The sequence below is a fragment of the Schistocerca gregaria genome, chromosome 8 (assembly GCF_023897955.1).
Source record: "Schistocerca gregaria isolate iqSchGreg1 chromosome 8, iqSchGreg1.2, whole genome shotgun sequence".
Lineage (NCBI taxonomy): Eukaryota > Metazoa > Arthropoda > Insecta > Orthoptera > Acrididae > Schistocerca > Schistocerca gregaria.
The window spans coordinates 493,275,004-493,298,736 of record NC_064927.1 but is presented as its reverse complement, the minus strand read 5'-3'; the positions used below and the strand labels follow the sequence as shown (position 1 = coordinate 493,298,736).

General features: G+C 39.4%; 1 protein-coding gene across 5 annotated transcripts in view; it reads left to right on the top strand.

Moving 5' to 3' along the window:
• The window catches only part of LOC126284460 (trichoplein keratin filament-binding protein), a 713,651-nt gene that overhangs the window by 671,140 nt on the left and 18,778 nt on the right, over positions 1 to 23,733 (top strand). For all 5 annotated transcript variants that reach the window (XM_049983385.1, XM_049983387.1, XM_049983386.1 and 2 more), the window contains one exon: positions 22,003 to 22,164. In XM_049983385.1, the coding sequence (XP_049839342.1) occupies positions 22,003 to 22,164 (162 nt within the window). The remainder of the gene's footprint in view (positions 1 to 22,002; positions 22,165 to 23,733) is intronic.

The following is a 23,733-nucleotide window of genomic DNA, read 5'->3' as shown; positions in this document are numbered from 1 at the left end:
TCTGGAGTGCCTTGTAGAACCCAGGTAGGCTTGAGATGGGAGAGGGAGACTGCCATGGGCTTGCGGTGAAGCATGATAACATATGGTGTGGCCTGCATTGGAGTACCAGACATGGAATAGTGTGTGGCAGTTGCAGAGCTGTCCGAACTGTGTCATCAGTCACTGTGACATATTCACAAGTAGAGAGCTCTTTGTGTATGAGTACTGTGGGGGTTGTATGGGGAGCCAGAGGTGGCAAGTGCATCTTCTGAGTTGTGTGACGAACATGCTGTGAGAGTTGGTTGGTTGCTTGGGGAAGGAGACCAGACAGCGTCGTCATTGGTCTCATTGGATAAGGGAAGGATGGGGAAGGAAATCGGCCGTGCCCTTTCAGAGGAACCATCCTGGCATTTGCCTGCTGTGAGAGTGCCAGTGGGTCCTGTTGTTGGGCATCGTTAATAGGTCCTGCAAAGTCAGCTGGTATGACTCTGCTGGGGAGATACGTAAATCTTCTTCATATGAGGAGCAGATCCAAGGAGAATCCAAGGCAGCACTTACATCCACGAAACATTGTGGCACATTAGGACTGCTTCGTAGTCCTGTGTCACTTCTCAATGAGGCCATTGCTCTGTAGGTGATATGCTGTTTTCCACACGTGGGCATTGAAGACATCTGACTCAAACTGGCAGCCCTAATAAGTGGCAACCAGATCAAGCACGCCAAAATGAACCATTCGAGGTTTCCATGAAGGTACATGCAACCATTTCAGCGGTGTTGTCACATAAGGAAGTTGCTTCAACCCAATGAGATGTTCTGTTGTTGATCAAAAGTGGGTAACGGAATCTGTCAGAATCCTTGAGTGGTCCAGGAGTGTCCAAGTTGACATGACGGAATCTCATCTTGGAATAGGGAACCGCTCGAATTGTGGCTGTGTGTGGCAGTTCGCTTTTGGATACTGACATGAAAGGCAACTCTGCGCTCAGTGATGGCCATCACACTTGACATCAGATTACACAAAACTGTCACTAATTGTACAAATGCTCTCATACTCGGGTGGCTAAAGTTGGGTAGTCTGTCAAACATTTTAGACATGTAGTGATCGAAACAGTGGACTTTGGTCTGTCTTGAGAAACGTCTCAGAGCATTGTTATATTAGTGGAGACTAGAGTGCAATGTTCAATCTACAGGATTTTAACCATACCGTTAAGATGATCAGTGATGATGTAGCCGTTCCCTTGCTTGGCTACCATAAGTTTATAATCATACTACAGAAATATCACACAGATTTGGGACAGATAGTTGGTGATGATGTGGTCTATGCTGTGAATTTGACTCACATCAGTAGTACACTGCATGATGAGTTCTAAGTGTCTATACTGCCGAGATATGGCACCTTAGGAGGGATTTCTAGTGGTGTCTACCAGTGGCTTATGATCAGTGTCTTCTCGAAAATGTTTGTAACCCATATACACAGCGAAAAGCTCACTGTTGGAGGCCTACAATTTCTGCTGAGACTGTCAACGACCTGCTGAAGTACCACAACCACCACAGATTTGCTAGCATCAGTGGTGAGTGTGAGGTAAGCTTCTGGGTTGTGGGGGGTGGGGGTGGGGATGGGGGTGGGGGAGGGGGAGGGGGAGAGGGTAGAGAGAGAGAGAGAGAGAGAGAGAGAGAAAAGAAAGAAAAACGACGGAAGATGAGCTTTTTTCTCCGCTCCTAGTTTCGACCACTGCATTTTCATACATTATCCAACGAAGTAAATACAAATTCCGTATTGTTCATCTTCAAATGTAGCAATGTTTCAATGTACTACGAAAATCCGACTGGCAAGACTGTTTGCGATGTTTGTCAATATGGCCAACTCTACATTCTGAATTTTTTCCTACCTCTGAGAAGAGATGGTTGCTAATAGGAACTTTTATGAATTGTGAATCACATGCAGTATTCTCTTCACCATAAGAATAATATGAACATAAACGTTTTGCCATGTATTCTTTTGTGTTTGCTGCTATCTCATTTAAATCCTGTCTGCCTAATAAACCATAAAACTAGAGTGAGACAACAGGAAATGCGGAAGAACATGTCATGTTTATATTCGTATTATTCTTATGCCTAATAGGGACAGTCAGAAATGAAGCACGGCAATTGATTAGATTTTTAAATTTAAGGTGACTCTAATTTCTGTGCAGAATGTAATGTACTAAAGAGGTGTCTGCAAAGATTTTCAAACGGAGAAAAATTTTTGCTAAACTCTCGTTCAGAACATCGTCTATCTTACGCAGTCTATTATTTGGTGCCGGCCGGGGTGGCCGAGCTGCTCTAGGAGCTACAGTCTGGAATCACGTGACCACAACGGTCGCAGGTTCGAATCTTGCCTCGGGCATGGATGTGTGTGATGTCCATAGCTTAGGCTTAAGTAGTTCCAAGTTCTAGGGGACTGCTGACCTCAGAAGTTAAGTCCCATAGTGCTCATAGCCATTTTTTATTATTTGGTTCTTGTTGATCATTATCAAAGAAAGCAGCGCTGTAAGTAACAACAAATAGCAGTCTCTCACCATTGTTTCTCTAATGAGACAATACCTCTTTTTTTTTATGGTGGCAGTAGCGTGCACAAATGCAAGCAATGCCATGAGTGGTGACTTGCCGTAAACACTCATTATCAGAATGCGACAAACAATGCATGACACAGTACAGTAATGCATTTTCAGCTTAGTGTGACGTAAACACCTATAACAAAGAGAATGGAACTTATCAGATCAAAGAAAAATAAGCAATCGATTCAAACGAGACGAAGTACACAAAAAAGGAAGGGTACCCGTATAAATACGGATGGAGCGCTTGACGCGTAGCAATGACTACCTGGTAAAGCTTAACTGCTAAACTTAAGACTCGAACCAAACTACTGTAGCTTTATCGTCATTCATTTGACCTAAATTGTGTGTCATATTACAATGGACCAACGTTGTTTCGATTTGGAGGTGCAGCCTAAAACTTTTCTCTCCCATTGAATTTTGAGTCTCAAATTTCAGGTGTGGCTTAGATTCGGGAATTTTTTTTTTCTCTTGATTTCGAGTCTCATTTGTCAGGTGCGGCTTAGATTCGAGTGCGGCTTAGATTCAAGTAAATACGGTAGGCATCTGTAAGGGGTAATGAAGCTTGGCAGCATATGGGAGATGTCTGCGATAAAAATTGAGAATCCTGAGGAGGAAATGATGTAAGTCTTGGTAAGTTTCGAGAAGAGGCAAGTTCTTAACCATGTCAATTTGTTCGATGATTGGCTTAATGCCGGATGCATTACGTGTGTGACCAATAAACATTACTTCTGACTGATGTAAATAAAATAGAAAGAAACTTCCACATGGGAAAAATATATTAAAAACAAAGATTCCAAGACTTACCAAGCGGGAAAGCGCCGGCAGACAGGCACATGAACAAAACACACAAACACACACACAGAATTACTAGCTTTCGCAACCGATGGTTGCTTCTTCAGTAAGGAGAGGGAAAGACGAAAGGATGTGGGTTTTAAGGGAGAGGGTAAGGAGCCATTCCAATCCCGGGAGCGGAAAGACTTCCCTTAGGGGAAAAAAAAAGGACAGATGTACACTCGCACACCCACATATATCCATCCGCACATACACAGACACAAGCAACCGATGGTTGCTTCTTCAGGAAGGAGAGGGAAAGACAAAAGAAGCAACCATCGGTTGCGAAAGCTAGTAATTCTGTGTGTGTGTTTGTGTGTTTTGTTCATGTGCCTGTCTGCCGGTGCTTTCCCGCTTGGTAAGTCTTGGAATCTTTACTTCTGACTGACGTAGCTGTGACTTGGCTTCATTGGCTTCACTCATGATAACAGTACCCTGCTGCAGCATGGCTAGAAATTGTTCTAGGTGAACTGTGTGCTTCTCTGAGGAACATGAGAAAACCAAAATATCATCAAGACTCATATAACAAAAGGGGAAGTGGCAGAACAGGTCGTCAATGAACTGATACCACGTTTGTGTAGCATTCTTTAAGCCATAAGGTGTAAGAAGGTATTCATAAAGTCTGATTGGTATTATGGTGGCAACCTTTTGTATAACGTCAGGGCACATAAAAATTTGTACATATACATCTATATCTACATGGTTACTCTGCAATTCACACTTAAGTGCCTGGCAAAGATTTCATCGAACCATTTTCATACTACTCTACCATTCCACTCTCGAATGGTGCATGGGAAAAAAGAACACCTAAATCTTTCCATTCAAGCTCTGATTTCTCTTATTTTATTATGATGATCATTTCTTCCTACGTAGGTGGATGTCAACAAAATATGTAGGCATTCGGAAGAGAAAGTTGGTGATTGAAATTTCGTAAATAGATCACGCCACAAAGAAAACCGCCTTTGTTTCAGTGACTGCCACCCCAATTCACGTATCATTTCAGTGACACTCTCACCCCTATTCCATGATAACATGAAACGAGCTGCCCTCCTTTGCAATTTTTCGATGTCCTCCATCAATCCTACTTGGTAAGGATCCCACACGGCACAGCAATATTCCAGCAGAGGATGGGCAAGTGTAATGTAGGCTGTCTCTTTAGTGGGTTTGTCACATCTTATAAGTATTATGCCAAGAAAGCACAGTCTTTGTTTCGCCTTCCCCACAATATTATCTATGTGGTCTTTCCAATTTAAGTTGCTTGTAATTGTAATTCCGAGGTATTTAGTTTAATTGACAGCCCTTAGATTTGTGCGATTTATCATATACCCAAAATTTATTGGGTTTCTTTTAGTACCCATGTGGATGACCTTCCGCGTTTTTTTTGTTTAATGCCAATTGCCACTTTTTGCACCATACAGAAATTCTCTCTAGATCATTTTGTAATTGGAATTGATCGTCTGATGATTTTACTAGACAGTAAAATATAGCGTCGTATGCAAACAATCTAAGGGGGCTGCTAAGATTATCACCTAGATCCTTTATGTAAATCAGGAACAGCAGAGGGCTTATGACACTACCTTGTGGAAGGCCAGATATCATTTCTGTCCTACTTGATTATTTACTGTCTATCACTATGAACTGTGACCTCTCTGAGAGGAAATAACGAATCCAGTCACACAACTGAGACAATACTCCATATGCATGCAATTTAATTAATAGTGACTTGCTAGGAATTGTCTCAAAAGCCTTCTGGAAATCTATGAATATGGAATTGATCTGAGATTCCTTGTCGACAGCACTCATTATTTCATGGGAATAAAGAGCTAGCTTTGTCGCACAAGAATGATATTTTCTTAATCCGTGTTCATTATGTATCAATAAGTTATTTTCTTCAAGGTGATTCATAATGTTTGAGTACAGTATATGCTCCAAAATCCTACTGAAAACTGAAGTCAGTGATATGGGTCTGCAATTCAATGGGTTTTTCATATTTCACTTTTTGAATATTGGTGTGACTTGTGCTACTTTCCAGTCTTTAGGAACAGACCTATCGTCAAGTGAGTGGTTGTATATGATTGCTAAGAAAGGCGCTGTTGTGTCAGCATACTCTGAGAGGAACCTGATTGATATACCATATGGACTGGAAGACTTACCTTTCTTAAGTGATTTGAGTTGTTTTGCAACACCTAAGATATCTACTTTTGATTTGTAGATAAGCATGTTTGCTGTTGATAATGCTATAGATTGTTGCACCTGTGAGCACATGCGTAAAGTCTTGGAGATTCAGGCTAGGGTAGCTGCATGGATTGTTTAACCATCCTTCATGGGAAGAAGTTTAATTTGTGATGCCTAGGGGCTGCCGGATGGTGGACAATATCTGCATGTACAAGTTCAAAATAGTGTTTTCAGTTGCTTGTAAATTTGCAAGACAGAGGCAATGCGGTATGTGTCTGACACGAGGACCATCTGTTGTCATAACCCTAAGCATCATACCGACGCGTACTGCACACGCGTAAGCCCGAGTGCAGGTGGTGGCTGGGACAAGTGCTCTGCCTGTTAACTAACACTGTAGTTAGTAGCATACCGACTATGAGGTGTGCATTGTTGTTAGTCAGCTGTGCTGAGTGCTTCGCTGAGAACCGTCTCGAGGCAGGTGGCAAATTGAAGGGGGGCACCTGATACGTGGTGGCCAGTTTTAAGTTATTGTTGACATCTAGCATTTGTGCGTGGCGCAGCAGAATGCCTGTGAAGTCCAGATTATGGCGGTGAGGAGGGTGCACAGTATAGGTTAGCAGCTGGCTTGTGTCAAATGAGCTCGCGTATAAGTGTGCATACTGTTGCAGGTTCGGTTTTTGACACTTTTATGCTGTGGCAGAGGTCAGAATTTTCATTGTGAAGTGCTTGTGCTTCTGTGAAGAAGTCACTGTATTGCTGCTGAGAGGAGAGAATGCTTTGAATTGTGGACACATACTGGTGGATTTTTTCTATCATAGATTCATGACTACTAATATATCTGGCAGAATACATTGTAGTGGGTGTAGTCTAAGAGAATTGTCCTCAGACCGCAGCCCAGGTATTGTGGTGTGTTGACGCCACGTGCACTATGTCAGGCAAAAGTTTGTGCTGGTGTAAGAAGTCCATGCCAATAACAGGCTTGTGCACATCCATGACCTAAAATGTCCAGATGCATTATAAATCCAGTGTAAGCTGAACAGTGCACAAGATGATGCAATGGATGGAGATATGTGAGTCATCTACTGAAGTGTAGACTATTACTCGATGACACCTCGAAAGTGGACATGCTGTTATAGAGCAGGGACTTGATATCAGAGCCGATATCAACAAGGAAGAATTGTTTTGTAGTTAGGTCATGAACGAAGAGGCCTCTGCCCATGGGTACCGTAGAAGAGATGTGAGCCTGTGCACCATGCAAGAGTGATAGGTCACTATGTTGTGATGAATGGGCTGAAGCACCTATTTCAGCCAGCTTGGGATCTCACGTGTTTTTTGATATTTTCAAGCTGTCTGCCCATAGGTACTATGACACCAGCAGAACAGCAGTCGTGAAGAGGTCGCATCACTGGGCGTGACCTCATCTCTGGCAGGGGCAGGGTGTTCTTACTGTAGTAGAGAATGAAGCATGATGTCACCCTCAGGTTATGTTAAGCTGCTCATCTGGCTGTGGTTGGCAATGAAGATGGTAACACCCATCTGCTGCCTGGCGTGTCATCATCCTGTTTGTTTATTAATCAACAGTGATGGGTGATGGGGAACATACAGTCAGTTAGCACGAGTCATTTCTCGAGAGGTTCAGACTCGTTTAGTCATTGCTAGTTGAAGTTCCATTGGTAGTTTAACCATCCATAGCATCTGTAGTACCTTGTTTGGCACAGAGGGCACAGATACATCGCCAGATGTGTCACAGAGTGTTGCCAAAGCCTCCTGTACTTGTTGTTCAGGGTTACCTGAGAGCTGTTGTAGGAGTGCGAACTTCACTGCATCGAACTTGTTCGTTTGAGGCAGTGACAGTATGACGTTACTGATGACTTCCGTGACAGTATTACGTTACTGATGACTTCCATGACAGGATGATGTTTCTGATGACTTCCGCTTGAACCGGTAGGTGGCAGAGTTAACTGACATATCTAGCATCACCACTGAGGACTCCTGTTGCCATAGAAATATTCACAATTGTCATGAACCACAAAGTGCTGTTAGTACTCTCCTCAAATTGCCACCTTCTGATGTTGCTAAGCTTTGGACATGAAGTGAAGGCCGAATTTGCAGCATTGTCTCTTGGAGCAGGCAAGGTGGCTGCTGCAAGTGTGTGCGTGAAGCCTGGTTTATTGTGATGAAACAGTAAATGTCTGAATATTTGCATTTCATGCTGTGAAAGATGCTGGAGGCACGCAACTTTTCACATGTATGTTGCACTCAGTTTCAAATGGGAGCATTGGCCGCAAAGGCACTACCCTTCAGATCTGAAAGCAGGTCCAGAATGTGAATCGACATGTGTGACGATTGTTTGTGACACACAAATGGTTGATGTGGGTTGGTATGCGAATGTTCGTATTGCACGTGTGACATGGAAGGAGGAGATGATACAAAAATGTTGCTACGAACATTATGGTTTAGAAAATTACACCTTGGAAAGAATTTGGTAAGTTCCCATGTAAATAGTATTTTTATTCATGTTAGAAACAGAGTAGAAAGGGGAAAAAATATTATTTTTATTCAGGATGGTGTTATAACAAGTGGGGCTATCCCACCTTGGCATATTTTGATGAGAATGTTTAGTGTATCCTAGGTTGACATTAATGATGATCTCTTCAGGTACTGCATCTTGCATATTATGTATTATTCAGAGGTTCAGGCTATCAACCAAATGAAAGTGTCTATCTTGATACCTTTAAAAATTTTATCAATGCTGTTGTTATATATTCCAAATAGAAGCTTCAAATAAACGTCTTCAAAGTGGTGTTTTTTTTTTTTTTTTTTTTTAATTGTGTGAAGCCTACAAGGCAGTACAACATTTGTGGAGGGATGCAAATATGAGCTCCCTGCAAGATGAGCGATTCACGCCACGTGAATTAAAACAAAGCGCAGACTCGGTAGACATAAATGCTATGTGTAAATGGACAAGTGAAAAGTTCGAGAACAAAAGATGTCATAACATTAAAAGTGTAGCTGAAAATGAATTTCTCATAGTTGGCGATTCCATGTTGAAAAATGTCATAGTGCCATCCTGTGAAGTTGAAGTCTGACCAGGAATTAGGTTCCATCAGCTCAGTAACTATTTTAAAGGCATTACAAATTCAAGACAAAACATCAAAAAAGAAGTGAACCAAAATTACAAAGCCGTTTTCTTCTATGTTGGGAGAAATTCCTTTCGAGGATACAGTGAAGAGGAAATTATTAACAAATCAAAAAATATAATCTGATCAGCCAGAAAAATTTACCCTGCTTCCAGGATAGTGATCAATGGAATCATAAACAGGAAGTTGGTGAGTGACAGTTTTATCAGTCGAATCAATTGCAGACTCAATGAGTGTTGTGACAGACTAGGTGCTATATTTATAAATTAAAATGCAAGTTTGGGCAAGGAATGTCTAGACTTCATCTAAACAGACTAGGATCGATGACCTTCAACAAAATGTTTATGGATATTTGTAAAGCCATTGAAACTAAGGGAAACTAATATTTACCGGAAGGGAGGTAAAAGAAAAATGCCTATTATCTGAAAAGAAAACTGCTAAAGAGAATCTACAAAAATGTATGCTTAATACCATTAAAACAAGTGAAAATTCTTATTTGATGCACTGGAATATAAATGGCTTAAATTCTAAATCTTCCAGCAGCCTAAGCTACAAACTTGATGAGTTACAAATTCTTCCCACAGAATGCAAAAAGCATAAAAATTATTTGTTTAAATGAACACTGGCTTAGCTCTAATACAATAAATATTTTCAATAAAATTGAAAATTCCAATGTGCAAGCAGCTATTGCAGGGAGGGAAAAAATCTCACGGAGGTTGCTGCGCATACTCCAGGATTCTTGTATAATCTATGAAGTGAAAACAGATTTTAATTGTTTAAATGAAGATTGCATATTCGAAAGTTGTTGCGTAGAGCTTAAAGACCTTAATGTGTTAATCATTTCAATTTACAGAATTCCAGAAAGGGCTTTAGTCACACCTTTCCTCTCCAAATTCCAGTGCTTGCTAGATAAGCTAAGGAAAGAAAAGAAAAAATATTGTAAAAGCAGCAGATTTTAATATAAACACTGCAAATGACAATAAAGAATCGACAAAATTTATTGATTCAATTAAAAAGTCTGGTTTTTAACTAAATTTTTCAGAGTTCACTAGAGAAAATATCCACTCAGCAACATGCATCGACAACATTGTAACAAATTACTACTTTGATAATGTAAATAAATTCTGTCTAGTCTTAGGACTTTCTGATCACTTGGCCTCATTTGTCTCACTGCCAAAAACTGATACACATAACACGAGAAAAATGTATCAAAAGAAGTGTCAATAAAACAAATATTGAAATATTGTTTGAGAAACTAAGTAAAGTTAAGTGGTGTTTCGGGGATGGTGATTCAACAAATGAAAACTTTAGTACATTATTAAACAGTTTTCTTGAAGTATTTAATGAAACTTCTGTGCCAATATCATATTGTAACGAAACATCAAGTAAGATAAGATGGTTCACACCAGGAATAAAAATATCCAGTGAGAGGAAAAGGAAGCTACACAATCAGCTGAAGCACAACAAAGATCCTGATTTTGTAAAAGTTGTGAAAGCTTCAAAACAAAAGGCAAATAACAAGTTTATTCTTGAGCAGAAAAATAAAACAAGGGAAGTATGGTCTGTAGTGAAGGCTGAATTAGGTGTCCAAAACCACAAACAAGATATTTCAAAAATTAAAATCAAGGAAAAATTGGTTATAAATCCAGCTCAAAATATGTGAGTGCTTCAATGAGTACTTCATAAATATAGCAAACTCTGATTTAGACATAGCAAATTATGAACAGAAAGTAAATAGTTTTGGGTTAAAAGGCAATACCAGTGAATGTCTTAAAAGTTCAACACAGTCTCAGCATGGACCACCCACCAAAATAATTAAAAATGTTTACAACATAATAGCTCATCCTCTCTCTCTTATACTAAACAAATCCTTTGAAGAAGGTTACTTCCATGATCTCTTAAAATATGCAGAAGTAAAACCATTGTTTAAAAAAGGTTCAAAAGATGATGTGGGAAATTATCACTCCACCTCTGTACTCCCTGTCATATCAAAATTATTTGAAAAAATTGCTGCTTCACAGATACAAAGCTTCATAACACAGAATATCATTTCACATAAACAGTTTGGCTTCCAAGAAGGCAAAAACACAGTATATGTGATACATGAGTTTATTGAAAAAATTACTTCATCATGAGATATGAAAGCTAAGGTAGCAGGAATATTCTGTGATCTTACAAAAGCATCCGACTGTAAACCGTGCCCTGATGCTTTTCAACATCAACAGGTATGGCATAAGGAATATTGCTTTGAAATGGTTTGAATCATATCTCTGGGAGAGGAAACAAAGGGTAGTAATCACATCAAATGGAGCAGATTACGTCTCAGAGTGGAAAACTGTGTCACAAGGTGTTCCTCAAGTCTCAATCCTTGGACCCAATTCATTCCTGTTCCATGTAAATGACTTACCTCTTGTCCGCCTGGTGTAGCGTAGCGGTAGCATTTCCACCTACCATGCAGGGGGCCCAGGTTCAATTCCCGGCAGGGGACTGGGTGTTGTGTGTCCTTCACCATCATTGATCCGCAAGTCGCCGAAGTGGCGTCAGCTGAAAAGGACTTGCAATACAGCAACCGAAATCCCCCGCATGGGGCCTCCTGGCCAACGAAGCCACATGCTCATTTCATTTGACTTGCCTTTCCACATAAATAATCATTTAACTTTGTTTGCAGATGATACTTCTGCCCTAATTAAAAATAAAAATTCTGACAGTATGCCACAGAGTTTCATGACTATGTTAAGTAACCTGGAAACATGGTTCAGTCTAAATGGCTTGAGGCTAAACATTTCAGAAACCCACATCATGAGTTTAAACCAAACAGTCAAAAACTGAAGAAATCTGCATCACTCACAAAAATCAAAAAATGGAAGAACTTGACTCAGTCAGGTTCCTGGGAATAAACTTGGACAGAACTTTGAGTTGGAATTCTCATATTGATTATCTAGCTAATAAATTAAACAGCCTTGCATTTGCAATGGAAATTTTAGCCTGTGCCACTGATATGGCCACCAGGAAAATAGCATATTATAGCAACTTTGAATCAGTTATTCGAAATGGCATAATTTTTTGGGGTAACTTGGGAAACATTACACAGATTTTAAAGTCGCAAAAAATCATTCGCAACATGTGCTCTGCACAGCTGAGGGCATCATGTCGACCATTATTTAAAGACCTAAAAATATTAACTGTCCCCTCATTATACATCTTTGAGGTGGTTCTTTTCCCACGCGGCAGAGCTGATGTATTAAAAAAACAATCACTTTGAACATTCATATGATACAAGACATAAAGAAAACTGTATGCTCACCTCTCATCGCCTAAAAAAGCTTGCTCAGGCTCCTCAGTGATAGCCATGAAAATTCACAACACAACAAAAGGGTGTGACATAATGAATATGAAGATAAATATTTTAAAAAGCAAGTTACATGATTTTCTGATTGAATGATTCTACTATTTTGTGGAAGATTTCATCAAGTACGAAGTGATACTTTGAGCTGGATCCGTAAAATGGAATAAAAATTTGTGATAGTTATAGTAGATGAAAATATTGTAAGTTTGACAAATTTTAAGTAAGTAAATGCTCCACAAAGTATTATTGTAAGTGTGACAAAATTTTAAATAAGCAAATTGTAACCTTGACATGTCTCCTGTACATCAGACATATGTTCTGAAATTGTGTGCGTTATGAAATGAATAAAACACATTTCACAGTTCACACAAGATATTTTAACAGAAACTGACCGTGCAGAACACCTCTTACTGAAAGCTAAATGGAGAATGACTCACTCTTCACTGTGCCTATTTAAATAGGAAGGTTTTTATGAAATGACCAAGCATGGAGTAATGTAGGGACCCTCTGCTTGTTGATTTCCTTGAGCGTGGAACCACAATTACATTTCTCTGAAGATACTGTGCAGAAACTGTGATGCAGCGTAAAGACAAAATGCCCAGGAATGATGTTGTATGGAGTCATCCTGTTGTTTGGTAATGCCTATTCCCACACTATTTATTCATTTACATTTTCTTTGCGTGGGGCCATCGTAATGATGGTTATATTTACACTTATAAAATACACTATATTCTGTAGCTGTTGCTTCTTATGTCTATTTTTTACATTTATCACATTACAGCTGTTAAATCACTATCTTAAAATTTGTTGAAACAATATAAACATTTATCTATTACAAAAGATTTTAATTTTGTTTTAAAGAGATTTCCCATGTAAGTTCTTAAAGCGTTTGGTAGCTTGTTGTACCAAATCAAGCCACTGATATATGGACTTCTATCAGTCATTTTTAACGTTGTTCTGTTATGGAAATAGTTACACTTTGTTCTAGTGTTGTGATCATGTAAGTCACTGCCCTTGATAGCTTCTGTTGGTTGACTTATAAAAAATACAACTATTCTGAAGATGTACAAAGAATATATTGTCAGATATTTGTGCTGCACAAACACTTCACGACCTGAATCTCTATGTCCCATCCCATGTCTATTGCTCTTTTCTGTAGTAGTAGTATTCTTTTTAAATGTACATCGCCTGCACAGCCCCATAGTTCAATTCCATGATTGAGAAAGGGGTAAAGTGTTCCATAATATACTAATTTCAGTGCTTGGCTAGGAACTACCTTTACGAGCTGGCTGAGGAGATAAGTGGCACTACTGACTTTCCCGCATATGAAATTAATGTGGTATGCCCATCGCAAATTTTCATCAACATACACACCCAGGAATTTACAGTTAACCATTTTCTGTTGCAGAGATATTACACACACTATTCATATTTTTGTGGTGAGAACTGCCTGTTTTAAATGTCAGTAGTTGATATTTGGTGACATTCATCATGAGTCCCTGATCATTGAAGTATTTTGTTACTTCTGTTACACTACTGGTAGCAAGAGATTCTAGCTCATTAGATTCACTTCCATAGAATAAGATTGACATGTCATCTGCATAGCTTACAAAATGGGAGTTAATGAGTTGAGTAATGTCGTTAATATATATAAGGAAGAGAAAGGGTGCAAGGATTGAGCCCTGTGGTACACCTTGTAATACAGGTTTACTGGTGGACTGAGAGTTCACAATTTTATTAGTTTGTATGACAATTTAGTGCTTTGCTACCAATCAGATGAAGGCTACAGTTCAGCAGTTTCGTTGGGAAACACTGCAATGTCCTCCATACAATCTGGATCTTTTACCATGCGATTTTCACATCTTTGACAACCTGAAGAAAGGTGTATGTGGATGTTAGTTTCAGTCGGACATGGAAGTGCGAGTGTGGGTGCGGTTGTTGGTCCATCAGCAGCCAACAGGAATTGATCATCTCGTCTCCCAGTGGGATAAATGTCTTAATGTTGGTGGTGACTGCTTTTGAATGGAACCATTTCATGGTCCATTTGTGGAGAGTGTTTGGCTTAAATTTGACTTTCCATTACACAACAAATCAGATACGCTATGGTGCAACATGTAAAACCACAGGAGCAAGATTTTAATTGGTGTTAGTGCCATCTCTGTGTGAGCCTATTAATTTTGGATTTTTGTTTTTGTATATAGTGTAATTTCCACTTGGAAGCAATTTATAAATGTGGCAGAATATTTCAGAACATAGTGAAGTATGTGAGACCACAGTACAACAGTAACCTGTTTATGGAGTATTTATCACTTAATTTATGTGCAATGCAAAATTAATGCATAAATTTTTGTTCATCTCTGTTTAAAGATACTGTGATGAGCCAAACCTTATGATCACTTACTTAAAAGTGTGTTGGTCCACCTCTGGAATGCAATTCAGCAGTGATTTTGCAGCCATGGACTCAACAAGTACTTGACAGGTTTCCACAGGTTTGTGGTGCCACATGGCTATGCACAGGTCACACACTTCTCATAATTTATGAGCAGTTGATTTGTGGATGCAGAGCTGATGCTTGATAGTATCCCATTTAGGTTTCATGCGGGAAGATGCTATTTTTATTGGGGAAGCATAAAGGGTTATAAGTGGTCCCTGATAATGTCCATGTAGTCGACATACATCATAGTACCTTTGATTACAACCACAGATTCCAAGGAAACACAGGTGAATGTCTCCCATAACATAATACTGCTCCCACTGGCTTGCATCCATGGTGTCATGCATATTTCGAGCAGCCGTTCGCCTGGAGGACGGTTTATCTGGACACAGCCATTGATCTGGTTTAACAATAAATGGGATTCATCCGACCAGGTGACATGATTTGATTCCATTGATTTGCGTTCCAATCTCGATGATTCTGTGCCCACTGTTATCATAATTAATGATGTTGTTGGGTCAACATGGGAACACGTAGGGGGCCTCTTCCATAGAACACCACATTCAGCACTGTGTGCTGAACAGTATTCCCCCAAACATATGTGGCTGTGCCAGCATTGTACTCTGTTGCCAGATCTGGCACAGATTGCTGCGTATCCTGCTTTGGGGAGCAGTCAAGTCTCTGGTCCCTATGTTCTGTGATGAGGTGTAGATCATTTCTGAGATGCTCACTCCCAGGCACTGGCCACAACAATCTGGCTTTTGCCAAAGTTATGTAAGTCAGTGAATTTTCACATTTGCGTCATTTAGCATCGCTAGAATGATTCCCGATTTGTCTCTGCTCCCTCATATGCATCACTTATTGTGTCACGTGCCCTCAGTACCAACACGCAGCATACAACATTGCAGTGGGCAGCGATCATAAAGTTTTGGGCATATCTGTGTGTCAAGGCATAAGGGTGCATTTTATGATAAAAACTGCTAACCTTCCTTCTTCAACTTTTCTCCAGTCAGGTTTTCATTTCACACAGTGTCAGATCATCAAACATTACTCCTGGAGGCGCCAATTGCTTTTAGTTCACTGCTTCTGTACCTTGTCTTATGGTCATGAAATTGGCTGTTACTTATGATTTAGTTATTTTGCTGTCATTTTTGATTAATTGTTTGAATGTATATACTGCGTAAATAATCATAATATTAAACTGAATGCACCTATAAGCACTCAAATAATCACTAATTTTCACAAAATTGGTTTACTACTTGTCCTTGGAGTCTTTCGCGATGGCATACATGAATACAACGTTCTCGATTTTCAAGCCACGTCAGTTTGAATAAAATACTTGAGCTTTTGATGACTATCCTCACCATTGTCGTCAGGAGTTCACTGACTGCCGGGCTGCTACAATTTCTCACTTATATACTGTCACCAACAGTCGAAAATTTTTTCATGGAGCACTTTGAGGAGTAGGCTCTGCAAACTGCAACATGACGACCATCTTGCTTTCTATGATATGTTGATGACACCTCCCTGATATGGCCACATAGTGAAGATACGCTACAGCAGTTAGTCGATCACATGAATGGTGTCCATCCCAACATTAAATTTACTGTTGAGATGGAGAAGTACGGCAAGCTACCATTCTTGGATGTTTTGGTTGAGTTGAAGGCAGGAGGCCAGCTAGGTCATTCAGTGTACCAGAAACCAACACACACTGATCGGTACTTGAATGTCAATAGTTTCCACCACCATGTACACAAGAAAGCAGTCCTGAACACTTTGGTTTATAGAGCCAAGATTATCTTTGACAACAACCACCTACAGTGTGAATTGCAGAACTTTAAAACATGTTTTCAGGGAAAATGGATACAGCAAAAGAGACATTGCAAATGCTTTCAAGGGCCGCTGTTGAAAGACACCTGGTGAATCAATAGAAGAGGCCAAACAGACTGCATTCTTGCCATACTGTGGAGCAACTAGCACCAAGTTAGGAAGTCTGCTGCAGACCAATGTTCTGGCCCGCCCCCAAGATATACGAGATATGTTGTGCCCTGTTAAAGACGACATGGCTCTTAGAGTGTCCAGCGTTTATGGTGAACCCTGTGAATGTGGCAGCTTCTATATCGGACAAACAATTCATATGGTTGCGGAGGGTTGTGCTGAGCACAAGCACCACATAAAACAAAGGGAGCTTGACAAGTCAGCCATAGTGGAGCATTGCCTAGAAAACGGACATAAAATACAGTTTGAAAATGTTGGCTCCTGCATCTACATATTGGGACTCCATTATAAAGGAAGCGGCCGAGATTCGTTTAAACAACAAGAATTTCAACGAGACCAGGGGTACACACTCAGCAGGGCATGGGGGTGGGCGTTGGATAGTGAAAGAAAGCAAAGACAGATGTACGACACGGGACTGGCAGTTTCAAACGAGGCGCCTGCAGCACCTGACGTCACCAGTGCTTCCATGGGCAATAGCTCCACAGGCTCTATCTGATTGTCTGCTGATGATGTCACCATGCCTATATAAGTGAGAAACCGTAGCAGTCCCAGCAGTCAGTGAACTCCTGACAATGATGGCAGAGATGGTCGTTGAAAGCTCGAGGATTTTATTTGAATTGACGCGGATTGAAAACCACGAACATTTTATTCTTGGGTTACCACTTCACTCAGGTGGCATACTTCTCTGCACTGTAACGACACTTGTAAATGGAGGCCTTTAGAAGATGTCACAGTAATATGTCATTCATGGAGAAGAATATTAGTCTTAATTCCGTATGTAGACTCCTTTTAATTTACCTGCTATATTTTACCCAACATTACTCTATCTTAAGACTTCCAAAAGGATGAAATTAGTCCATATGTGTAAGCAGGCTTTGATTGTTACCATATTGTCTTAATTAAGAATGCATTTATCCCACCAAACCACCCTTTAAATTTTTTGTGGAGGTTGAAAAGATAGGAGTAGGTAGTTCCAGTTTTCAAGAAGGGTCGTCGAGCAGGTGCGCAAAACTATAGACCTATATCTCCGACATCAATCTGTTGTAGAATTTTAGAACATGTTTTTTGCTCGTGTATCATGTCATTTCTGGAAACCCAGAATCTACTCTGTAGGAATCAACATGGATTCCGGAAACAGCGATCATGTGAGACCCAACTCGTTTTAATTGTTCATGAGACCCAGAAAATATTAGATACAGGCTCCCAGGTAGATGCCATTTCCTTGACTTCCAGAAGGTGTTCGATACAGTTTTGCACTGTCGCCTGATAAACAAATTAAGAGCCTACGGAATATCAGACCAGCTGTGTGGCTGGATTGAAGAGTTTTTAGCAAACAGAACACAGCATGTTCTTCTCAATGGAGAGACTTCTACAGACGTTAAAGTAACCTCTGGCGTGCCACAGGGGAGTGTTATGGGACCATTGCTTTTCACAATATATATAAACGACCTAGTAGATAGTGTGGGAAGTTCGATGCTGTAGTATACAGAGAAGTTGCAGCATTAGAAAATTGCAGCGAAATGCAGGAAGATCTGCAGCAGATAGTCACTTGGTGCAGGGAGTGGCAACTGACCCTTAACATAGACAAATGTAATGTATTGCGAATACATAGAAGGAAGGATCCTTTATTGTATGATTATATGATAGCAGAACAAACAATGGTAGCAATTACTTCTGTAAAATATCTGGGAGCATGCGTATGGAATGATTTGAAGAGGAATGATCATATAAAATTAATTGTTGGTAAGGCGGTTGCCAGGTTGAAATTCATTGGGAGAGTCCTTAGGAAATGTAGTCCATCAACAAAGGAGGTGGCTTACAAAACACTTGTTCTACCTATACTTGAGTATGTCTCATCAGTGTGGGATCCGTACCACAGGAGATAGAAAAGATCCAAAGAAGAGCGGCACGTTTCATCACAGGGTTATTTGGTAAGCGTGATAGCGTTACGGAGATGTTTAGCAAACTCGAGTGGCAGACTCTGCAAGAGAGGCGCTCTGCATCGCTGTGTAGCTTGCTGTCCATGTTTCGAGAGGGTGTGTTTCTGGATGAGGTATCAAATATATTGCTTCCCCCTATTTATGCCACCTGAGGAGATCATAAATGTAAAATTAAGAGAGAATCAAGGGCACACAGAGCCTTTCCAGCAGTTGTTCTTCCTGCAAACCATACGTGACTGGAACAGGAAATGGAGGTAATGACAGTGGCACGTAAAGTGCCCTCCGCCACACACTTTTGGGTGGCTTGCAGAGTGTAAATGTAGATGTAGATGTAGGAGTTCGTACTGTGCTTCAACAATTATGCTCAAAGAAATTGCCAAAATTTGAGCAAAAGTAGTGTCCTAACAAAGAACAGTGTTTTTACTTCCCAAATGGGCAATTTGTGACGTGTTCTGCCACACTTGGTTTAAATTAAAATGTGTAATGGGCCTGTGATCATTTTCCTCTTGTCTAATATCCAAGAATTGTAAAAAAAGGTTACCAAAATGTTTCAAAGGCTTCAAATTTATTCTTTTTTTGGAACGTATGTTGAAGGGGTTATTCCTTGTTTTTATGTTGGAAGTAAAAACTCATTTGAACTATGCTTGGAAATAATCAAATTCTGGTGATACATGAACATGTCCGCTTGCAACCACCTATGCAGAAACATATTATCCATATTGATAACAGGTTTTTCATACCTAAATGTTCATTCAGAACATTAAATACCTGTTCACATGTTAATCATAAGTTCACAGAACTACACTTAGCAGTTGTGCAGGACAGCTGAGCAGCTTTTGGGTTCAAAGCCTTTGTCAAAAATAGGCAACAGGCAAAAGGCACACACACACACACACACACACACACACACACACACACACACGGGCGCACACTGCTTGAATTTCAGGGTGCTACAGGATCATAATGAATTACATACATATCATATTATATTACCTGTACCAAATTATGCATAACACTGTACAGTTTTTCTTCTCTCTGCTGGATTCTACACAAGTAAGCTTGATCCACATAACTTACCTATCTTTATATATTAAGTTAGCAAAGGGGTAAATACTTTTGTGCTTTCAGACGCCAACAACAAATTTTCAACACATCAGACTCAATATTTATATGAAGTAATGAGTGCTGTCAACAAGGGTCCTTAAGTTGACTCCATATTTCTAGATCTTCATAAGACTTGTAACAATATTCTTCACAAGCAGCATCTAACCAAATTACATGGCTGTGAAATATTGCCTCAATTGTGAGGCTAGATTCATGATATCCTGTCAGATATATAACAGTTTGTAGTAATTTAGGAGAAGTTATCCTAGTGAAAACAAAGTGATTTATGGGGTTCCCCAGGGAAGTATTATAGGCCCTCTGCAGTTCTTAATTTGTGTGAATGATTTTGGAGTCAATCTGAGCAGCTGTCTTAGAATGTTCGCAGATGATGCTGTAGTTTGCTGTCTACTCATCAGAAGATCAAAACAAATTGCAAAATGATTTAGACAAGATATCTTCTTGGTGCAAAAAGGGGAAAATGACCCTAAACAATAAAAAGCGTAGAGCCCACCTCATGAATACTGAAAAATTGATTCAATTTAAGTTACATAATAAATAGTACAAATTTAAAAGTTGTTTTTTCAACCAGATACCTAGGGATTACAGTTACGAGCAACTTAAATTGGAATCAACACACAGAAAATTTTGGAAGGAAGGTGAACCAAAGACTGCAATTTTTAAGCAGAACACTTGGAAGATGCAAAAGATACACGAAAGAGAATTCCTACAGTGCTACTGCCCATACTGTTCGGAACATTGGTGTCCAGCATGGGAACTTTACCAGATAGGGTTGATGGAGGACAATACAATAGTACAAAGAAGGGCAACTTGTTGAATTGTGAATTGTGGTTTATCTGTCTCATAACCTACATAATCAAAATCATTTGATTCAGATACAGGAGACACATCAAATTGTGGTAGAATTTCACTGTAAACAAAGAACAGCTGATGTTAACAAATAGCATTATAATAGTAGTAGAATATTGTTATATGTACATACATACAATGAAATAGAACACTTAATTACCCCTTGCTCAAATTACCATTCCATTCTTTATGAATTCTTCTACTGAATAGTAGCATTTCTCCCACAGAATCTGCTGTAGCCTCATTTTAAGATTTCTAGATTCATATTAAATATGTTTTTGTTCATTAACTTGTTATATATGTGTTGTCATCCCCATTTACTGTGGAGTCCGGGCATGTAACTTCAACTGGTGTGTGGGTAGCATAAAATTATTTTTATTTCTTCTGTTACATGTATGGTTAAAATTATTCCTCAAATAACTTTTATCTATTGTGTAGGAAGATTATAATTTCATAAATGTATATGGAGGGAACAGTCAGGATTTCTGGTTTCTGAAATAATGAGTGAGAAGACTCCATTTGCTATGCAGTACACATGTATTGGACAATTTTCTTTTGCAGTTCCAGTATTCGAGATACACTACTTGAAATTTATCCCATATCTAATGACAAAATCAAAATAACTATGGGAAACAATTTTTCGTGTACTCAACTTGGTGAAAATTGCTAGTATTTGCATTTCATATATAGAACTGCTTAGTTTGTTTGATAGGAAGTCAAATTGTATATTCCAGTGCAAGTTATTGTCCACATTTAGTCACAGGAATTTGACTGTGTAAACTTCATTTATAGGTTGATTGTTATGTTGCATTTTAAGTTCCGCACATTGTGAATGTTTGGCTTTGAAATGTACCATATGGGTTTTTGCAATGTTCAGTTTCATCCCATTTAACTGGGACCAGTTTTCTGATGTATCCAGTGTGCTTATGACAGAGCTTGAAATTTGTTCTGCATCTTCATCTTGAATTAAGGAAGGAGTATCATCTGCAAACAGAACTGATGGGGAATTTATATTTATGGGTAAGTCATTTTTTATTATAGTGAAAAGGGAGGGTGGAGGGAGACAGGGGAGAAATGTGTTCAGATAAGGTAAGTGTGTTGTGGGGTGTCTGCCATTAAAATAAAGGGATTTTTTGCTGTGGGAAGATTTTCATGAAATTCCAGTCACCTTCCTTATCCTACAAATGCAAAATATGTTTTTGACTCCCACCTACATAAAGAGAAATGCCTTTTGTTACGAAGTTAGAGAAATCCTAACTCACACTGAAAGATTTAGATATTAATTTTTCCCACATGCTATTTAAGAATGTAATAGTCAATAAATAAACAGAAAGTGGTTCCATGGATCCTCTGCCAAACATTTGAGTGTGAATTGCAGAGTTGTCACATAGCTGTAGGTAAAGTGAGAAATTCAGTTAAAATACTGTTTCATGTCAGCCACTGATGTATAACCTTCCTCCTCCTTCTCTCTTCCATTAACCTTTAAGTAAATGAGACAATGAATTTAAGCAGTAATTTTTTTTTATCGTAGTAATAAGTTTCGATAGTTTGTTTGTATTGCAATATGTCTTAATTTAATTTTGTATCTGTTCAGCTGGAAGAAAAGCTTCAACGCAATCTGTCAGAACAACGTGCTCTAATACTGGAGCGAGAAAATATTCTTGCTGAGGTGGAAGCAGCACATCAGCAGCTTCAGGCAGAACGAGAGGAGCAGGGACTTGCCAAGAGAAATCACAAACTGGAAATTGAGAAACAAGTAAGTTCGACCTGCCTGCATCTCATATGTGTGTTCCCAGCAGCAAGTACTCATTTAGAAAATAGGACTGAGTATATTTGGGGATTTACAAGGTTGGTAGTTTCTGATACTGCTTTCACCTTTCCTCAGTAGTAAACAGACTAGTGCAATGGAATTACAAATGAATTGTAAGTGTACGTGTAAAGTGACTGTATTTTTGCCATGGAATTGTGTCAAACTGAGAAAGTATGTTCTGTATTTATACTTTTGGTATTGAAACCGTTATTCAAACTATTACAGAGTGACTTGAGGCGTGTGTTCAACAAAAAGGGGAAAAAAATTAGAATTAATTTTATCATGTATGAACACTCATGAGAGCTGTAAATACATAATTTAAAAAGGATGTCTGTAATATAGCAAGGTATTCCCCCACCCCCACTCTCACCCCCTTCTCCCTGCCCCTCCTCCCAACCTCCCATTGCTTTGAGAACCATTACAGTTACCTTTATGTTTATCAAATTGGTATCTTTATTCCTTAATTTGTTTGAGAAATAATAAAAAATTAAGTGAATACATGTTGAAAGCTAATATATTTAATATAACTGAGCGGGTGTAGCATTAATTGTATCTTATTTCTAATGTGGGGTGTACAGGGAGGACATACATAAATAATCATTCAGACACAAAGCAGCTTGGAGGCTTCCAATGTACTATAAGACATATAATGTTTTAAAAGATCAGTAACACGCACATAAGCAGGAGAGGTCAGCCCATGCAATTGACTAATGGGTTTTATACAGTGTGCTTAATGTAAATGGTTTCTTTACTTTTCCTACATTTATGATACAAACTATTTGACTCGGTGTGATGGCTTTGATGGATAGGAGGGATTTTTCTGTTCTTTTCATTGGTGAGCAGGGAGGGCAGAAATTACTGTGCAATAACTATGAAACATTTTTTCTTTTTATTCTTTACAGTCTTTTAAAAAATGGCTGATACATTACACGAAGGAAAAAAAGACACAAAAAGTCTCCTCAGGCTCAACTCAAACAATGGAAAATCTAGGATAGAATGTAACAATATTATGAAAAGGAAAGTTGCCATTCTTCCCCCTCCTTGCCCCAGCCTCCTGTTCCTTATCTCCACCCAGTTGCCACTCCCATCACGCACTGCTACTGTTTCTCAGTGTGTGGCTTCAGCTGCCAGAGGCTGCAGTCGTGTATGTGAGTTAACTTTGTGTGTGTGTGTGTGTGTGTGTGTGTGTGTGTGTGTGTGTGTGTGTGTGTGTGTGTGTTTTATCTGTTTTCGACAAAGGCCTTTGATGGCCGAAAGCTTATTTTGTGACAGTCCTTTTGTTGTGTCTGTCTGCAACTCAGCATCTCTGCTATATGCTGAGTCGCAGATAGGCACAACCAAAACACTTGTCACAAATAAAGCTTTCGGCCTTTAAGGCTTTTGTCAACAACACACACACACACACACACACACACACACACACACACACACACACACACACACAACTGCTCTCTCAGGCAACTGAGAGCAGCAGCACCAGTGAATGATGGACTTGGCAATTGGGTGGAGTAAGGA